The sequence below is a fragment of the Crassostrea angulata genome, chromosome 7 (genome assembly GCF_025612915.1).
Source record: "Crassostrea angulata isolate pt1a10 chromosome 7, ASM2561291v2, whole genome shotgun sequence".
Taxonomy (NCBI): domain Eukaryota; kingdom Metazoa; phylum Mollusca; class Bivalvia; order Ostreida; family Ostreidae; genus Magallana; species Magallana angulata.
The window spans coordinates 42,530,636-42,550,597 of NC_069117.1; the positions used below are offsets into that span (position 1 = coordinate 42,530,636).

The 19,962-nt window shown below is 32.6% G+C and overlaps 1 protein-coding gene across 4 annotated transcripts; it reads right to left on the reverse strand.

The window, feature by feature from the left end:
• Positions 1–1,971: 1,971 nt before the first annotated feature.
• Positions 1,972–19,566, reverse strand: LOC128192712 (flotillin-1-like). 4 transcript variants are annotated; one of them, XM_052865613.1, is made up of 13 exons: positions 19,408–19,566; positions 17,367–17,442; positions 16,696–16,786; positions 16,253–16,396; positions 15,782–15,901; positions 12,662–12,688; positions 9,447–9,542; positions 8,660–8,812; positions 8,177–8,358; positions 7,738–7,783; positions 6,726–6,863; positions 6,022–6,186; positions 1,972–3,329 (listed from the first exon to the last, which is right to left on the reverse strand). In XM_052865613.1, the coding sequence occupies exons 1-13, from the start codon at positions 19,451–19,453 to the stop codon at positions 3,303–3,305; spliced, it is 1,311 nt and encodes a 436-aa protein (XP_052721573.1). In that variant the 5' UTR covers positions 19,454–19,566; the 3' UTR covers positions 1,972–3,302. The 4 variants fall into 4 exon arrangements, with proteins under 4 accessions (XP_052721573.1, XP_052721574.1, XP_052721575.1 ...); XM_052865614.1 differs by lacking the exon at positions 12,662–12,688 and adding an exon at positions 14,516–14,530; XM_052865615.1 differs by lacking the exon at positions 12,662–12,688 and adding an exon at positions 15,596–15,607.
• Positions 19,567–19,962: the final 396 nt, after the last annotated feature.

Genomic DNA, 19,962 nt, shown 5'->3' on the forward strand with positions numbered 1-19,962 from the left:
GAACAAATATTACCCTGACAATGGATAATAAAATCAACAAAAACAGGTGCATTTTGAAGGTCAAATACCATACCAGTAATTAAAAACAGCAGGGAAAACTATAACTTATATACAAGCTCTACATATACTGTTAAAATATCTTAACGTCTGCAAAGATTTATCTATGGTCACTGCACTGTTTCCAAATACCAAAGGTTGTTGCATATATACAGTAATACATGAAGCCTTGTATCAACCTCAAGTTTTTCAGCGACAAGCAAAACAAGAGCTGGTATATTAATCTAAGGGAGTTAATTGTATGCATGGTCTCAAATTATATAACTTGCAGTTTACTGAATTTAATTACATTGTACTTGTAAGTTTTTCAGTGACAAGCAGTTTAATAAGAGCATCACTTGCAGTTTACTGTGGGAACATTTTCAGCAATATACCGGTAATAATGATGTTATGATATTCACTGTTTGGAGTTTCTTTCATTTTACATGTATATACACTGTATAGTAGATATTTTAAAAGTATTGAAACTAAGCAGGCTGGATGGCTGTGGTCATTTTACAGAATATAGAAGAGTTCTGTTTAACAGTTTTAAAAAAGATATGGGAAACATTTTAAAGTGAAAATATGAGAAATTTTTCTTTACTATAAATACCCCCCTGGTATCAGTTTACAGCTGAACAGATCGCTTTTTATTTAAGGTAGATCTGATGGTTAAATTGTTGACCACCAAGCTCCTTAAATATTGATATTTATTTATTTTCATCTTCTTCTTTTTAATTTTACAGTATACATGTACCGTACATATTGATTCATTTGAACTAGAATGAAGAACTAACACATAATGTAGAATACAACTCCTTAACGAAAACAAAAACAACTTCAAAACAAAAACCACTTTACAGGACAGAGGTGTTGATTCATCTAACTGCGTCAGATAACAATTTTATTTATTAAACACAGGAAAATGTCAGAGGAAACCTATCCCAATCGTCATTGTTTACAATGAGAACATTTTCCGCAGTTCTGTTTTTCTTTCACCCATACTAAGAGATGGAAAATCAGAAAATTTTGGGACGAAAAAATGACAGAAAGTCCGGAGCGTATTCTATAACACCAAAAAATTCTAGCTACCAATAGTCTACTCCTTTTAGTAGGAGCACCATAAAAAGTTCCCACAATATTGATTTTTGGGAGTTGATTTTAAATCAACTCTCCTATGCAGTTACTCTGACAAACCGAAAGTGAAACAGTGTTTGGACCTAAGCACAAATCCTCACTGCTGACAAGATTTAGTTCTTGAAAATAATCGATAAATTCGATGTAATGTATCTTGAAGCATTGGTTTTTAAGAAACTTATTTATGAATACCTTGAAAATAGTCAGATGTTAAATAGTAGGAACAATTTAGATATTTTTTGCAGTTGTATGTATTCATACGCCAGAGTTCAATAAAGTCTCGTTCAACCATCGGCTGTCTCCGTAAATTTCCGACAAGCAGAGAGTCATTCTATATTTAGAGGTCGCGTCATCAAGCTATCACGTGACCTGGTGTACACATTCTTTTGTTTGTTAGAGATTAACAGAGACAGCCGTGCATCTGGTTGAACGAGACTAGAGATCATTATTGCTTGGATCCATACAATTTTTTGAATATTTCGATTACTTATACATAGGCTGATGGAATCAATTCTATCTTTAATCATTACACAACACGATTCATAAGGGGTTTTTCTCAATATTCTTGTTGGAAAAGTCCGAAAATTCATATTATATAAAAATGTGCGTAATTCAAAGACAGATTATAAACTAATTGCCAAGCAAAGTAACATATCGTTGATTTTAAAATGAATAATAATCGATAAAATCAACTCCCGTCAGTACTTCAATACTTTGATTTTTATAGTAAGGTACCAATTCAGAGGCTTTTTGAAAGTCTTGACACTTTTCCACATATCAAAAAAAGACACACAAATATAAAATGGTAGGATTTATTGATAACATGTACTACTACATGTACAGTACTAGGTACAAAAACAATCATAATAATACATACTAACAGTATTGTTCAGTAATACAGCAGTTTAATGCAAAATAGCGGCTAGCCACCAAATTCTGTTTATATAACATATTCAAATTTTTGCAACATCAGGGTATGTCCTTTCTTTGAAATTCATTATTGTAAAAATAATGCCGTTTGTATGGGGTCAAACAAGTTATTCTTAAAATGAGTATACCTGAAGTTTTTGTTAATTGATGAGTGGTTAATCATGACCCCACATTTTTTAAAAAGATGCATCGACGGAACAAACATTGACACTACAAACTGCATGCAATCTACACTGTATAATGTATAAGATACTTTACTGGTTTTTATTTTTTTTACATTCAATTGAAATTTTAAAAAATCAACCTGTAATAGTCATAAGGAGGTACAGTAATACATTGAGCATTTCAAATAAGGCAAAGTTCTCAACCTGTTAAAATTGTGAAAAAACACAAATCTTTAAAAAAAAAAAACCAAATTTCTATCAAGAACGCATTTCTATTGGTCATTACATATGATGAAGCGTAGTAATAAAACAACTCAGATTTTATAAAACAAACTCAAAAATTTAAAAATATCTGAATGTAATCTGTGATTAATATACAAACTTGATGGTCATAAAAAGTATTTCTGATTGTTTAAAAGCAGTCACTCAAAAAGTTTCCTGTCGAAATAGAATACGCAAATGTTGCATCATATATGCTGCACACAGTTAATGAGAAAGGACATTACAGTCACATTTCCTCTACCGGTAATTTTGGATCAATAGGACACTACATTGCCACACTTTTTACATTTTTGAATCCGTTTCATCTGACTAGATGACATTTTCTTTGTGTGCTTGATGATGCTATATGAAAAGTTACACTGATATGAAAGTACACAACATAGATAATAGTATTAAATATAAAGTATTTATTTACATATACACGTACACGAAGAAACATGTACCTATATATATACGCAAGCTGCCAACATTTCATTACAGCCCAACAAATTATTATTTTTTAATTAACTTTATTTTGTACAGTATCTTATAACCAAGATAACTACCAGTATTCATAATGATATCAAAGATTATTCAGCGTATGGATGGTGATATATCATTTACTTCAAAAGTTACATAAGGATTAAATCAGGGGAGATAATGTCCTAAATCTACACACATCAACTCGTGTCTAGATGTCTTGATGGAGATGTAATACAACAGGTTTGTAGGCCTTTCTACAATGGCGCGGACTTCTTCATCCAGTCCAGCCTCTTATCTTCTTGTTGCAGCCTTGATGTTCTAAAAAACACAATTCAAGATATTGAATGTGAGCACTAAAATCTAGGAATTAGGAACTACAGCATGTAAAGTTAACAAATATGTAGTGATTAGTTTGTCAAGCAGGCATTGCCACATTGTTTGTCTTGACAAGGGTAATGACCCAATTTTGAAATTCTGTAGAAAAAAAAAAAAATTGAGTGATTTCCCTTTTCACACCTTGCAATAATGTTAATCTGGATCCCCATGACATGTTTTTTGACCCAAGAGATTAAAGAAGATATTTTTTCTTCGGCAAGACAGTAGTCAAAAGTTTGTACACCTATTGGAAGCAGTCTCGTTGTGAATTTAGCCTTTGATTTTCGTGAGTTTATTAATATAAACTCTTAATGAACCTTCTGAAGTTCAAACTTTATATCTAAAATTCTGTTCATTTCAACATGACCATGAAAAGTTGACTGTACTCTTAACATCTGGAAATCTAATACCAATACACTACAGAACATTACATCATCCATGCAGTATTAAAATGTATAATAACTCAATAACAAAATAAATGACGAAATAGTCTCGCAAAACACCAGATAAACTTATTAATCATGAATATGATTGAGGCCAATTGGTCTGGCAACATTTCTCTACATGTTTACTATGAAATTAAAAATGGCATCTGTTGAAAATGGTCACCTTCTGCCAGAATAATATTTACTGTTTACAAGTAAATATAATGACATGATTAAAATATGTTTATGAATATGCATGTTTATGAGTATGCAATAATACATGTGTTATTTTCATGGAATTTTAATATTGAACACATAATGATTGTAAATATATTTGTTTATCCTAGGGATTTGTAATAAACAGCTGAGAAAAATTCACAGGAATATTAAGATCATGATAACCCATCAGACAAACAAGTTTACAACTATGCAAAGAAGGTATATATTTCAAACAGCCACTTACACTTTATGGTGTGCTATGAAGTTAAAAATAACCATTTATTTTCATTTATTTTTACTGTGAAAATAAATGGTTATTTTTAACTTTATGGTGTGCTATGAAGTTAAAAATAACCATTTATTTTCACAGTAAAAATATTCAAAATTTGGAAGATATTAAAGTTAACCATACAGAAACAAATGAATGCTAGTGATTTTTTTTATATTTATTTTATCGCCCTCATCAAAATTACCATTCAGTGGAAAACAAAGGTAAATTTGTCAATAGACAATCTGTATGTGAATCTAACACACTTTCATATGTTGCAAAGAGTGTTTGAAAAAATATATATTTCTAAGGCAAAATTAGCAATAAATGCAGTAATAAAATATTCAAAGAATATAATGGGGTATCAAATATTTCCACAAGCTGTGTGTAACAAAATGGTCGTTCTTTGTATATTGCAATCTTTTCCATGTAAGAAACTGTAGCTCTATCTTCTTTCCATCAGAATTTCCCTGAAAGGCTACAACTCTTCAGCTACTTTTGAGCTCATTGAAAATATATATTTATTGCAAACACTAACTTATTCCAATCTAAAGCCACTAAAACAGACTTTTACAAAGCAGACTACATGACCCTTACTTTAAAATTGAAAGGGAACATACTGTAGATTCCATACTTTACACAAGTACGGTACTCAATTCTGTGATTCAAATGTTTTGCATCCAATCGAGATTTTATTTAGTTTACATCTGTCAAAAAAGTTCAGTTAAAGATTTTAAAATTTGCAAATGTGCTTCTAACAATTTTTTTTTTGTGAATATTAATTCCTCACATTTATTAGGAGTCTTCAGTAATAATGCCAAAAAAAAAACCACATCTAATTTTTCACGTTATCACAAGAAAGCAAAAATATAATCGAATGAAAAAAAAGATGTATAAAAAATATTTTATACTAATAGTGGCTTTCCACACTGATTCTACCAGCATCACCATTTTGCGAGTTTAGCACAGTGAGTAAGCATTCAAGGTTTCTAATAACTCGAGAGTTTACTACAGGTACACAGGTCTAAAGGAATCCTATAGCTCTTATATCTTATATATAGGTAATTAGGTATACAATAAAATATGTTCAAATCAAATCCTATAGCTCTACACGACACCTTACAACTTCCATTTTAAAAAAAAAGGATTCTCTTGCTAGTTTTGTAGTATCCTTCATGTTTGTTGGCATAAATTTAAGTCAAATTGTGTTTTGTTGATGTGAAACCTCAACGACAATGGGGCATCTAATTGCGATAGGTGTCGCGTTCCTTACTTTCATCGTCTTATTAAACAAAATATGCACAACTTGGTGTTAAAAGAATAATTAAAAACTACAGTTAAATACAAGAAAAAAAAATATTTAAGCCAGATACAGATCTAACGAATCCTATGCAAAAAAAAAAAAAATCCTATGAACTTACCTTAGCCATATTCTAAATTAAATTTACGTATAAAGAGAATAAGTGAAGAAATAACACATTCACAAACTTAATTCTAAAGCAAGAACTCCATGACACCCTACAATACCTGAGGACTTTTAATAAGGGGAGACAAAAGGCTGCTATTCTTCACCTCTTTAATTAAGCCCATTCAATTTCATAATTGGCAAAATTAACTGATTGAAATAAATCTAAAGAAAGCCTCTTTAATTAAGTAATAACCTCTCTTCACTTCATATTGAAAGCCCTGGGCTTGTTTATATCTTTTTTGGGGCATGTGTTACCTTGGTGATGTTGATTCCGGTCAGGTTCTCCACCACATGTGGCATCTTCTCCATCAGGGTCAGGACCTCTCCGGAGAGCTTGGCAGCGCCCACGTCTCCCTTACCGCTTGACACCATGGTGATCTTGCTGGTCTGGCACAGCGGGGCGGAGATCTCGGCAGCGATCTGTTGAATGGAAAGAAAACATATAAATCTCAATAAAAAAGATGAAGTTGTTCTTGTTTAAATATATCCATAGAACCATATCTACTTTTACATAACACCCAGCATTTGTCTAACCCCAAAACCTCTTAAATATTCATCTGAATATAACTCAGCCGATTCAGTTTTATTTGTATTTTCATGTTTAGATATTCATACTTCTACAAACCACATTTCCTTATTTTATTTGATAAGCTTCGTTATAACTTGATTGAGCATCATTTGACAAGTAGGGGAGTAAAAAAATACAATGAACAGTGTACAAAGCAGTGCACTTCAACAGAAGCGCACACTTTTTGTACAGTATAACACGCTTATAACGAAGTGCCAGGGGCAGGCAATTTTGGTTCGTTATAAGCCCCATTTGTTATATTCGTCAAGTTTACAACATGTAATAAAGTCACAGGGAATGAAAATCTCTTTGCTGTAAGCGTCAATTCATTATAAGCTTGTTCTCTATAAACGTGTTTTACTGCACTCTGACAAAAGTCATACAACAGTACCTTTGGCAATGTTTCCAAGATCATGTCAACCATGGCGGCATCCTGGTAGTCCTTCCAGGCATCAGCCTTCTTGGCCATCTGTTCTGCCTCGGCCTTAGCCTTGGCCTCCACAGCGAAGGCCTCTGCCTCTCCCTTCACCTAAAATTTACATTAATTGAAAGGTTAGAGGTTGTATGGAACTTACATTATACTAAAATTTTAACTGGCCATTTTCACTTTATTAATCATAACATATTTGTTCATAAAATTCCATGTTCATGCTTAATTTATTATTATTAACAGATATGGGTAACCCTATATCCAAGATATTTGACTTTTAAAAAATTTGAATTCTTATTTTGCTCAGCCATCTCTAAGGAGACTGGTGTATACATAATAGGTCTTAATGTCTGTAGCATGTACAGACTACCACCAGTCTTGCGTCATTAGCAAACATTGCCACACCTGTGCTTAAACAGTCTACACAAGTGCAATCAGAATTCATATGGTGCAGGTGTGCATAAAACACCTCACTCTTACACAATAAATAATTAAAAGAGTCTGTGTAATAGCTAATCAGCAATAATTATGAAAGTTAAATAATTATTGTAATAATATATTTGTAAAATGACCTATATTTTTGTGAGAGACTGAGAAGGCAGCTAGCATATGATTATGAATACCTACTTCTAATTTAGAGTGATTTATGTGAACAAGTAATTTTCAAAGGATTATTTTAGGTTACTTTTGTTTTCTTCTACGTATTACATGTATATCAATATTTTAAACATTTGTTGTATTGTTGTATTTGCTAATCAAGAAGGGAACAATTTTTCAGTGCAATTGCGTAAAGAGAAGCTGACTCTTGTAATACACGTGTATCTTCAATTGATATTAAGCACTGATTGAGCATATGAAAAATTCCGTTGTAGTGTTCATGCATTATCAATGAGTTAATTTAAAGCTTTGATCTGAGAATATGCACTTGAGTTTCCTTTGAGTTGTCATTCATAACAATAAACACTTGTTTCACCTTGATGGACTCTGCTTCAGCCTCAGCCTCCAAAATGACTCGGGTTCTGAAAATATAATTAATGACGACAGATGAATATCACAAATTCATATAAGTTCTGACTCAAATAATAGTACACCATGTATCATTACAAGTTACGTCGAATTAACATTTAAGAGGGCTTGATGGTTGTGGCCATTTTTTTAGACTGTATCTATCTCCTTCAGAAGAAGAGCTCTATATGAAAATATAGTAAAATGCTCAAATTTTAAAGGTAAAATATATGGATTTTCTTTACTCTCTTTACCAACTAATAGCTTAAAGCTAAACAAATCACATCTTAAAATTTAGTTAGATCTGATCAATTTGTTGACCATTCAACCTACTCACGAAGGAGCTGATATTGAAACAATATCAATCTCCACAGTTGTTCGATTGGAATTGGTGAACTGTTACATACCTGTTTGCCTCGGCGATTTTCTCTAGCCTGTACTTCTCAGCATCGGCAGGTTTGCGTACTGTTGCCTCCAGTTCTCTCTCACGGCGTGTGATTTCCTGTTCCTGCAGCTGAATCTGCTGGGTTCTCTCAATGACCTTAACCTGCATGTCTTCCTCTTTGATTGCTTGTTTGGTTTTTGCAGCCTAAAAATAAAATAGATGTTTGTTATGTAAATTCTTTATTTACTATAAACAAGTATGAAAATTCAGTCACTTGTTAACAGTACATGTATCTTTCAGGAGATACTTTTCTACATTGCCTGATGTTTTTATTTATGATTTAACTGTTAAAAAAAAACATAGTGAAATGAGCCCTAGTAAAAACATGGCTGATTAAGCCACTAATCCTGACAAATTAACTATAAATCCATTATCCAGATATGTTGGATTGAACCAATTATCCAGACTGGTCTTTTATCCAGCATTTTTAAGCACACACAATTACCTGCAGATCGTATGCGAGGTCTGACTGGGCTTTCTTGGTGTGGATTTCCATGTCGTATGCAGCCTTCTTCAGCTCGAAATCTCTCTGTGATTTTGCAATGTCGATATCAGTGGAATACCTGGCAGCCAATCTCTTCTCCTCTGCATTAGCTTCCTTCAATGAAATAAATTGTAAATGTCAAATTCCCATTTCATTCATTCACATCATCAATAGCCCAAGTAAATGTACATTTTTTTATCTCGAAATGAGTACCCATTATCATTTTGAATATAGTTATCATTCATACAAAATCGTTACAAATTAGCAATACAAATCTATACTTGTATTTTTCTTCTTTTACTTGCAACAGGGAATACTCTGTATGTTACAAACACACTTCTGGAAATTCTGGACATAACCCTGACCTAAGCTTCTATAAATCATTGCTTATAATTTCCTTTCATAGAAAATCATGATTGTATGCTGTAAACCAACTTTAACTGGCTTGCGAGAAATACTCATAATGTTCCCGAGAGCCTTGTCTCAGTGAATATTTGTGAACAATTCCTTTTTTATATGATTGTTATAACAACACTGGTATTAGCAAGGCTTAGTCGCCAACACTGGACATTTGGTCATTGCGAACCAGTCCATTGGAAGTACATCGTGAAATAAAGTTGTCACAAATAACAGATGGTTTAAAGTCATTGGTTTTTTCTTTTCTTTTTTTTTTTTTTTGGGGGGGGGGGGGGGAGGGACTTCTGTCAACATAAAAACAGTTTCTCTCTTTACTGGAGTTATTACCCACCCTGATTCCTGCCTCCATTCTAGCCTCCGCCTCTCCCATGCGGGCATCTCTCTTGACCGTAGCAGTCTGGGCCATACCCAGGTATTTCAGGTAGCCCTGGAAACAAGACCAATGGTTAACACAGGCATCTACATCACATCCAATATATACGCCTTGTCATAAATAAGCTAAATCATACACAGTTATCTTTTTTTGGAAATTTGTTATTGGTGTGTATATTAAGCGCAGATAATTTATTATATTTTGTGCCACTTGTCAAATCCACTTTCATTATTGATAATATAGAAGAAAACAACATGGCTTTGATGAGAAAAAAAAATAATCATTTACTGTGAGTTGGTTCTATATGATGACCATAAATCAATCTTTCACCATGCGGAAACAAACAGATAAGGAATAAGTTACATGTTACTACGCATTCATTGATATATGTATATTATTTTCCATGGCGAAACAAGAAACCTAACAAACCCTAGAAGGAAAACTGTTGTTAATCTATGGGACTGGCAATATCCACAATAATAAATTGCAAAAGCAAATCAACAGAAAATCAAATCTTGACAGTCTATCAATGATATAGTTGCTACATATGAGTACATGGATACCAATGAGGGAAAATTGTTCAAGCAAAGGTGTTAATACTAAATAGGAAAGTGTATAAATTGCAGTCAAATTCCTTTACAGAAAAGAGTTTACAAAAGTAACAAAACAATATAACGGAAAACTTTTAAGGTGTGTGATGGCAGACCATCTCTTGAGCCTTTTCTAAGCATAGTGTTTAGGGATGCAATTATCTCAGTTAAAGCCCTCTACCTACTGTTGAGGCCACCTTTGTAAAATGTTTACAAGCCCATCTTTTGAAGGTCTGATGAAAATGTACCAGCTAGTCTTTTACTTCAATAAATCTTCTGAGCTGGGCACCATTCTTCTTTTTTTTTTTTTAAATTAAAGAAATTTTTATAAATTTGAAGTATGGTGGTATGGAACACCTGTTGAAATTAATGTGGGTAAAATTTCATTATCATCAAAACACTTTCACCGGTTTAGAGTTTTGTAATACTTGAACAAAATATGTTTTGAAAATTTTTGGAAGGGTAAAAATTATAAAAGCCTCAGCGGGATTCGGACTCATATGACTTAGATTTGTTTTTAACGTTCTAACCCATTGCACTATGCTGTTAGAAAACAATTTTGGGATAGATTTTCTTTTATAAAGTTAAACTTGATTTTATTGTTTATTTCAATAGGAACTATGTCACAATATGGAGGTGTCCCATACCACCTTAACTTTTCTCCTAACTCCTATGATCCCACATCCCTACCCAAAGTTTTAAACACTAAGGTTCAAGAAAGAGCATCGAAGCAGTTTTTCAAAGATGGCCTCTGCATGTTTTTGATGACAAACAACAGATATTTTATATTTTAACTTTTTTCTACAGTGTTGGTTGCAAATCAAGAACATGAGTACTGTACAATAGATCAGCCAACTTAAAACTCAAAAGCAGTACACTATACAGTAAAACTCGTTTAGTACGAACATGGATATAGCAAATTCTCGGATATAGCAAGTTTTTTTTTTTAATCCCCTGTAAAATTCTTAACAAATTTTTGCAAAATTTTACGGTTATAACAAATTCAAATATAACAAATTTATGGATATAGCGAACTGATTTTGAGTCCCGTAGAAATGAATAATAGCGAAGTTTAACACTTTTATAACGAAGTTCTTAACAGTTGAAAAAGTTTGCACTACAATTCAGCATAATAGTTTGAATAAATTAATTTACATGTAAATTTTTCAATTCTTAATCCAATTATTAAAGGTATCAAGGTAATGTATTTTTATTTTGAGCCTTAATTAGCAAATATTATAGTCTTGCTAAAGAAAACATGTATATAGTGAATTCGCTATAGTTATTATTACGAATTTGTTATACAGCTATAACTAATTACGGATATAATGAAGAATATCCCTGGTCCCTAGGACTTCAATATAACCGAGTTTTACTGTAGTTATAAATGTCAACATTCTATAAACAAAAAGGCCCGTGGACCAAATACACACTATGGTTTCATCATTATTCGTCGATTCAAAATTTATCTCAACTAAAGGTCAACTTTTATGCCTTAATTAGCCATACTAAATTGCATTTCTTGAATTTATTATTAAAATGGGCAGAAGAATGATGTAGCATTTGAAGAAATATACCTATATCAAATAATTACATTACACATGGATATTTTGTACAATACGTTATTAAAATTCTTAACTGAATTGTGCTTGATGCCTAAGAAGATTAATGAAACCACTGCAGCTCACCCGACAATGTAATCACTTCACACATACATGAATGATGTGTGGATTTAGTTCACAGAAATTTTGAAACCCTCATTTTCAAGTATTTCTCTCAGTTAATACCAGAAACTAGATGTACCATTCAGGGTTGTCTCTAAGACCCGGGAGGTGGGGAATTTCCCCGCCTAAAGTGACATAATTACCCGGCTATTTTTTTCATTTTAAACACAATCTATCTATTAGCTAGACCTCCAGATCCCCTTCTACTTTTTTATTTCTCCCTTCTACATCAATTTTTAGAGACAACCCTGACCATTACTGTCACCAACGATGACCAAGCTAGTCGATTCCCAAAGTTCTACTTCCAACTTGCATGTATATCAATCAAACATGAAGTATTGAGTTTAAAAGACATATTGTTTTTGTCTTATATGCAAGATTTGAAACCAATAAATACCGGGTAGAATATTGAGGAAACATTGGTAAAAACGTTAGATGATTACCTTTGTTAACATTTAAAAACAGCACTGAAAATCGTGCAAACAAATTTTCTGTTTGTAGTTTATACTTTCAATTCCAAAACAAATCAATGTCTATAACAAGTGCCTAAAAATTATATCTCCACAATTTTCCAAGATCCACAAATCAAGTTCAATAACCTAAACTAAGTTTTCATACAAAACTAGAAGTACCCGTAGTACTGCCAATTCATAAAAACAAATTCTGCAGGGAAGTCTTTAAATTAATGTTATTGTCTACAATGTACATTTTGTAGACATCCATCAACTTTTTTTCATTTTCATTGCCTTTCAATCCGATCCATGAAGTTTTAATAATCCTGACCCCTTAATCTGCGACAGACAACTTTTGATCAAACTCAGACAAGTCTTAAAAAAGTAAAACATCAATTTATAAATACATGTGATTCCGTCGACGTGTTTCCAACCTTCAAAAGAGGAAATCATGGAACAAATTATTCTAAAAAGTCTATCAATTTCTAATATGTATATAATCATTTAGAATAGTATTGTGTAATGACTTTGGATAGAAATGTATTTCTCAAAGCTCATCATATCATAATTCTAAATCTGGATTTCATTTATTCCTTTAATTGAAGAAAAGTTTAAAACTACTCCCTTGGAAAGCAAAAATAAATTTTGAATTAAAAAAAATTGTAATTCAGAACATATCTTCAAAATTCACAAATCTGTTTTTAAGATAATATCACTTTTTAGTAACGGTAACAAGAAAATGACACAGGAGGATAAAATCATGAAAGAAATGAACATGATAAAATGAATATGAACAATTTTTAAGATATTTCAATAAAAGTACAGTTTATACCACCTCATTGGATGCTTTGGATGATAACTTCATTCTCATAGAGGCATTAATTAACAATGATTTTGCCATTCATGAGATAAAAAGCATGAAAAACACTCAGAATGTTCACCAGACTAATCAAAGGCCAAAAAAAAAAATTGTGCGTTTCTGCGCATAATGGTCATTCCACTAGCCCCAATTCTTTTTCTCCAAGCTCTTTTACTCTTATCAAAATTTGAAGAGTCACCCTCTCTTTGGTAAAGTAACAAATTTTTGTTTGAAAACTGTAATACTAGTAGATGTTACACGCAAGCCTTTACTTGACTACAAATGATATATTGGTAAGCTACGTACATGCCAATAACTGTTGATGCAGTGTGTTCATTGTAAGAAATTTGCATTTGATTCAGACAATACAGTAAGCATGAGATTTGATATTTAGACAAATCTAGATCTTATATTTAAGTTATCTAAAATCCCTACTTTCTTCTTTGAACATTGCAAATAAAAAAAGATGTGCATGCATCTATCAGATCATAAACAGCACTTCCATAGCTACTCAATTTACTTCAAAACTTTTGATTTACTGTAAATATTTCATAAAAAGGGCAATTAAACATTTCATTTATATACTATGACCGTGTGAAAAATTGAAATGAAATATCCAACCTACCAAGCATATTTTTTCTGCATATTGTTTCTTTTGGCCTAATCATGATTAGTTTCTTAAGCTGAAAATATGACGCTGCACCTACTACTTAATTGTTGTAGATCGGCTTGATAACGTCAAAATAAGGCTTGAAACAAATACATTACTCACTCCAAATCAACACTCCTTGGGTAGGTGTAAATAACAACAATCAGAAAATCCTATTATAATCAGTACATCCTCCCCAATCCTTTAAAAATATGCAATCGAAAATTGCATTTCTCTGTGTGCAAACTTTGTCCACACAAGGACTCGACACCATTGATGGCACAATAGTTTTGGAGGAGCGACGTTATGATTTGGGCCAACACTTTGTGGAGAGATTTACCCTTTTAAGCCTTGTTAATTTCAAGTTAATTGTTTCCATAATTTTTCGTCAAGAGTGAGTGAGACTGTAAGGATTCTAAACAAACCATTAGATATTTATGTTAATTAAAGGCCCAAATGGCCAGTGAAAAAAGATTCTTTCTGCCACATTTGACCAAGCACACAAAGTAATTGAGAGAAGAATTTGAAAGCATGTTAAGTACGGTAGCCTTACGGGTAACATGTAAGCTATAAAGTTTCAAATCAATCAATATCCCGTCGTTATATCGATTATTAACCTGAAATCAATGCACATCTTAGTTTTCACACAAAGTCACTTCCTGTTTCTGATAATCATTCTCATTTTTTTTTTCAAAAGGAATGGGTTAATTAAAGGGGTACACAACAAACATGCTGAGAAATATTCCACAGTACTTGATATGGTTCTATCTGACAAATAAAAGAGAAACGCAGAGCAAGATATAAACACGATTATAACCACGAATCAGATATTGTTGTTTGTATTTCTATTATTGACGATTACAATGTTATATATGAATCTGTAAATCACAACCACAATTAACTGTAGGATGGACGAATAATATAATAATTAATGTGTTAATTAATAATAATTACGTATCTCAAAATATTCAATATCTGACCACGTACTGATAATACCCAGTCCGAACTGTTCGATTCATTTTCATCATCGTCCTGATTGAAAAGAATATTCTTAGTTAAAATGAAAAGGCTAGCATTTAAGAATGGGCTTGGGATCTTTCATCTTTGCATGTATTTGAATGTCTCCAAAACTGAAGTTTTTTTTGAAATTTTAATCAACTTTGGTATGATATCCAAGTAATTTCTTCAAATACTGTACACAAGAGACTATTAGAGAGATTTGTTGTACAAAATACTGCAGTCCTGACCTGACTTTATAGAATGAATCTGAACTTAAAACAATGCTCTCAACAAATTATATACTTGTACAGAAGGGCAATGTAGCAGAAATTGATTTACTGTCAAGAAATGAAAAGGATATAGAAGACACGTATTCAGTTATCAGACATGTTAGCTGTTCAAACAGTTATCAACCATTTAAGCTGTCTGCTAGAACAGTTATTAACCATACAAACTGTCTGCTAGAACAGTTATTAACCATACAAGCTGTCTGCTCCGGTGCTTGAACCAACACACCTGCGAGTAATTGGACACAACTGGTATGTCACAAACTAAACGAAAACATTGTCAAGGAATTGGAGGATTTCAAAATCAAGTTATCAGTAACATGTAACTTCCACTGGAGTCTAACAGAGCTCTATCAAATAACTCATTTCCGACCTAAACTATAACAAAAATATGAAATCACAAACTCAGGACACATTCTACTTCAAGCCACTATGATTCTCAAGGGAAGAAAAAAGCTATTCAATAAATAAAAAAAAAATAATAATAAAAGCTGGGAAATCTAAATCTGTCCAATGCGACAACAGAGCATTCATTCCTCATAGTTACACTGTAGGGTTCCTGTAATCCACATAGACGAAGCATAAAGTAACAGCCAGCCATGAGATCAGTTATAAAAAAGCACACATTTAGAACAAAAATTATTATCATGTGTGTCTAATGTTAACTTGCAGCTAGAAGCTGATGGAAGACTTGAACTGTATAGAGGATGGGGGTGGGGGGAGGGACTGTTACCTTGTCGTCTCTAATGTCCTTGAGGGTGTAGGACACCACGCAGATGCCCATGTTGACCAGATCAGAGGACGCCACCTCGAACACCGCCTTCGAAAACTTCTTACGATCCTTGTAGATTTCCTATATACAAACACATAAATATCAGATACTGATAAAGTCAATGCACAAGTGTTTTCAATAACACTCACAACCCCCATTAACAACAGTTGAATAATTAAAGTCATTCGAGCATGTTTTAATGTTTTACATGCACTACGATGTGGAAAAATTTTTTTGGCATGAAGTTTACCACCAAAATTTCTAAAAAAAATTTCATTACCAACAGTTTTAATGCTTTTTTTTAAATTTTCTTTACATATTATTTTTTATTCCCCCTCTTTTCAAAGGCATTACCAGTAGTTTTCATTCAAACAGCAACATTCTTGTGAACCTTGCATTTACAATATATATTACATTGATTCACAACATTACCTCTACTGTCATATTTCCCATAATGGCTCTCTGATGACCTTCAAGTGTCTCCAAGGCCACCCGCTCAATGTCGTGATTCGTTTTACCCAAAAACAATTCACAAGCCGATTCCAGCATCTCTTTGCTTGAGCCTTGAATCTTCACCTATACATTTTAAACACATGATTTTATTATACAAAAAAACATCATGAACAGGTTTATTAAAAGTTTAATCAGAATTTAAAACATCTAAATAACTTTAAAAAATTAGAAAGACTTTGAAAATAAATTGAACAGGTTAAATGAAGGTTTATATGAGATAGATTCTATATATCTATATTTGCATTTAAATTCCGAGTTTAGAAAGCCAGAAATGATTTCAAATTGTGCTTCCTGAATATGAATTATATGATCTCATTTTCCTTTATTATATGGTTTGTGCCTTTGATGTATTATTTTTTTACCTGGGCAATCCCTGTTACTGAAACGGCCACACCAAGCTGTGTATACACATTAGGACTTTCAATCTGCAGGGTCATTGTATTTAGAGAAAGTCTGAAAATAATTTTCATACAACACAAAATAATTCAATCCTTTGTTCATTTGTTCAGTAATTTTCTAACAGTACATGAAAAGTATAGCATATTAAAATGGCTGTCTTATTGGCAAAGCCAATTTATAGCATAAATACCTCTATCAATGTGATAAAAAAAAAATAGTTGTTGTTAAATTTACATTTACTATTCTTTCCAAAACTATGTTTTTGCAATCAAAAAATTTATGAAAATTTAACATCAAAATCCTACCATGCCAAGTACATGTATACCAGATTTAAAAGTTGAAACAATGGCTGTATGGAAAGGTTCTATTATTCAGAGTCAATGGTAAAAATAAATTTGATAAGGCATGTAAGATTGTCAGTGTAAATTAAGTTTAACCCCCCCCCCCCAACCTATCCGCCTCCCCAAAGAAAAAAATAATGCATGTATTAAACTCAAGAATCACTCCCAAGTGATTGGGAACTTATGGGGACTTTAAGAAATTGAAGTTCAAGTAAATGTGACTAAAATCAATACAATATGGTACAACTTCAAAATCTATAATAACCGTATTTCACAATAAAAGAATTGCATACTTTTGTAATTTCTGGATGACGGGCCACACAAACACTCGGCCACCAGGAATAAATGTTGACCCCGAATGACAACATCCTGAAAAGAAAATTACATGTACGTATAATATTATGCGATCAACATGAAAACATATTTCTTTTCTTTATACCGTCAATTTATCATTATAAACCATAATTTCATGGATCACGTTTAACCATCAATTTGAAAATTCAGGTATTTTTTTCTATTAATGTCATACAGATATTAGATATGTGTATCAATCGAACGCATGCATTGTCATTACTTTTAAAGAAGCTCAAAGATACTAAGAATGTAAAAGGTTTTAATGGATTGGAAGATGTTTAGAACAGAAGGAATTTGGCACAGCTAGTTGGCAAGATATGACAATGTGGGTCGGGAGCAGTTCCATTAGAGGAGGCCCAGATGACAAACCCCTCATGTTTGGTATCATATTTTTGACCTCCTAGGCCAACAAGAAATATAGTGCTTTTTCAAATGTCTACCAATATAAACTGCCAAACTTAACTGGATAGTGCCTGAGTTTTTTCTTAATTTTATTTTGACAAATATCTTAAAGAGATTGATTAAGACCTGTGACTCCCTGCCATTATAGGTTCTTACCAGTAAGTCACCTCACCTAACCTCTTTGTGTCCGCTGGCACATAAGGCTCATCTTACCAGTAAGTACCAACAGTTTAAACCTCTGTTTGTCATGTTTGTTTTGCTATACATTAACAGTTTGCGTTTGAATGAGGCCAAATCTTATTATTTCTACCCAAGATATTGTGATGAAATTTCTTGTACATGTACTTAGTTTTACTTCCTATCAATAATTTTAAGGTCAAAAAAAATATTTACTTACAACCCTGATTTTCTATGGGGTTGTGTCAAAAAATAACAATATCTGCTATGATCTTGTGGGAATTTGCTGAAAATGCACTTAATTTTCTCATATTCCCAATATTTTCTTTATATCTGCCTAACAGCTTTATAGATTTTTTTTTCTTTCTAATATATGACAATTAACTGTTGCAAAAAGTCTCCTAATGGTGAATTTTTCAAAAATGTTTGCCTCCTGGTTTGGTCCAGCTAGGGGTTATATCAAAGTTGATTTTTTTTACCCACAATTTGGCATATTGTGATATATCAATCTAACCCTTTCCAGTTGGGATTACAATACATAGACCAAAAGGGTGCAGTGTATTTCAATCTCGTATATACCTGGTAAGGATTTTGATTTAATTAACTTACAAGATCGAATACAGACAAAATTTAGGCGAGAATCTCACAAAATACAAGATTTTTCATTAAGCAGGGGTTTTATTCGATGGATGTGAACTTTTGACAAATCTTAATATATCTTACTGTTAATTATATTTTAAATATATTGCCATTGTCTCACTGAATTTGGTCCGGATTGAGCACAGGTACAATTTGAAAGGGGAAGTGATTTCACACATACAAAATTGTAGGTATCAACTGCATATTTTTATCACTGAATATGCTGCTGCAATGCTACCATTATGTACAGTATGGAAACCATCATTTTGATAAATGTATTCATATATTAGCATAATTCTTATCAGTTATAAGTAAATCTAAATACTACAGTGTACTGTACATTTCACCATTTAATTAAGAACATTATCACAGCAATGATTGGGGTTCTTCATTGTGACTGCTGTAGCACCAGGGACGTTAATACGTGATAATTTAATAAGTAGGCCACAGCACACCAAATACAATAATATCCGTGTGCAAGTTTCCGGTCTGCGTTTAATTAGTGTGACCTAGCCCCAACTCTCGGACCTGCACGTAAATGCAATATTTTTAAGATACTTAACAACGACAAACATTTGTTTCCTGGTAAATGACATAGGAAAAATTCATATTCACATGGGACCATTCGGCTACATGAGATATGCGCATTTGTTTTGAAATTATTGACTGTCACTGAGGCCAATTTAAATGTCCATTATTATCATTTTTCATATCAATTGCAACTTCTAATCAATGCAATTCGGAGATAAGTTATAAATTTACCTGAAACGACCATAACTTCGTTCGGACCACACGTCTCGAACCCCATCTTTGCTGTTGAAAACTGCCTTTCGAAATATTACTTCTCGTACTCTTTCGCAATGGTCGGCCGTCTTCCTGTTTAGACATTCGGGGTGAATGTTTTCTTGAGTTTTGATTGGTCAGTAGACAAAATTAAGCAACCCAAGCTGAAGATGTCGAAATTTGATATCCGTGGGTGTGGTTGCTGCACATCCCATTGTCGGCAACAGTGTCAATCCCTCCAATAAACACAGGAACATATTTTAAAGGAGTTTGTGACTGTATGTGTATGTTTGTGAGTGTGTGTGTGTGTGTGGGGGGAGGGGGGGGTGTTATACTATATATTTATTTATTTATTCACCAATCAAGGGCCCTCAGGGGGCATATACATTCTTAAAAAAAAAATAATAATAATATCATGATTATAACAAATAATGAATGAAATACTGCTCACAATGTCCAGGCAACAATATGCAAAATGTTTCATTAATACAATGAAATATATGTATAGGATTTACACATCAGTGAATACAACAG

Excerpts from the sequence above, each read along its gene's own strand:
- LOC128192712 (XM_052865613.1), bottom strand. The coding sequence starts at position 19,453 with ATGGGGTTCGAGACGTGTGGTCCGAACGAAGTTATGGTCGTTTCAG. Across the intron at positions 12,689-15,781 it reads AGGACATTAGAGACGACAAG|GTTGGAAACACGTCGACGGA; the intron begins GTAACAGTCCCT and ends CCTCTTTTGAAG. Across the intron at positions 7,784-8,176 it reads AAAATCGCCGAGGCAAACAG|AACCCGAGTCATTTTGGAGG; the intron begins GTATGTAACAGT and ends TTATATTTTCAG.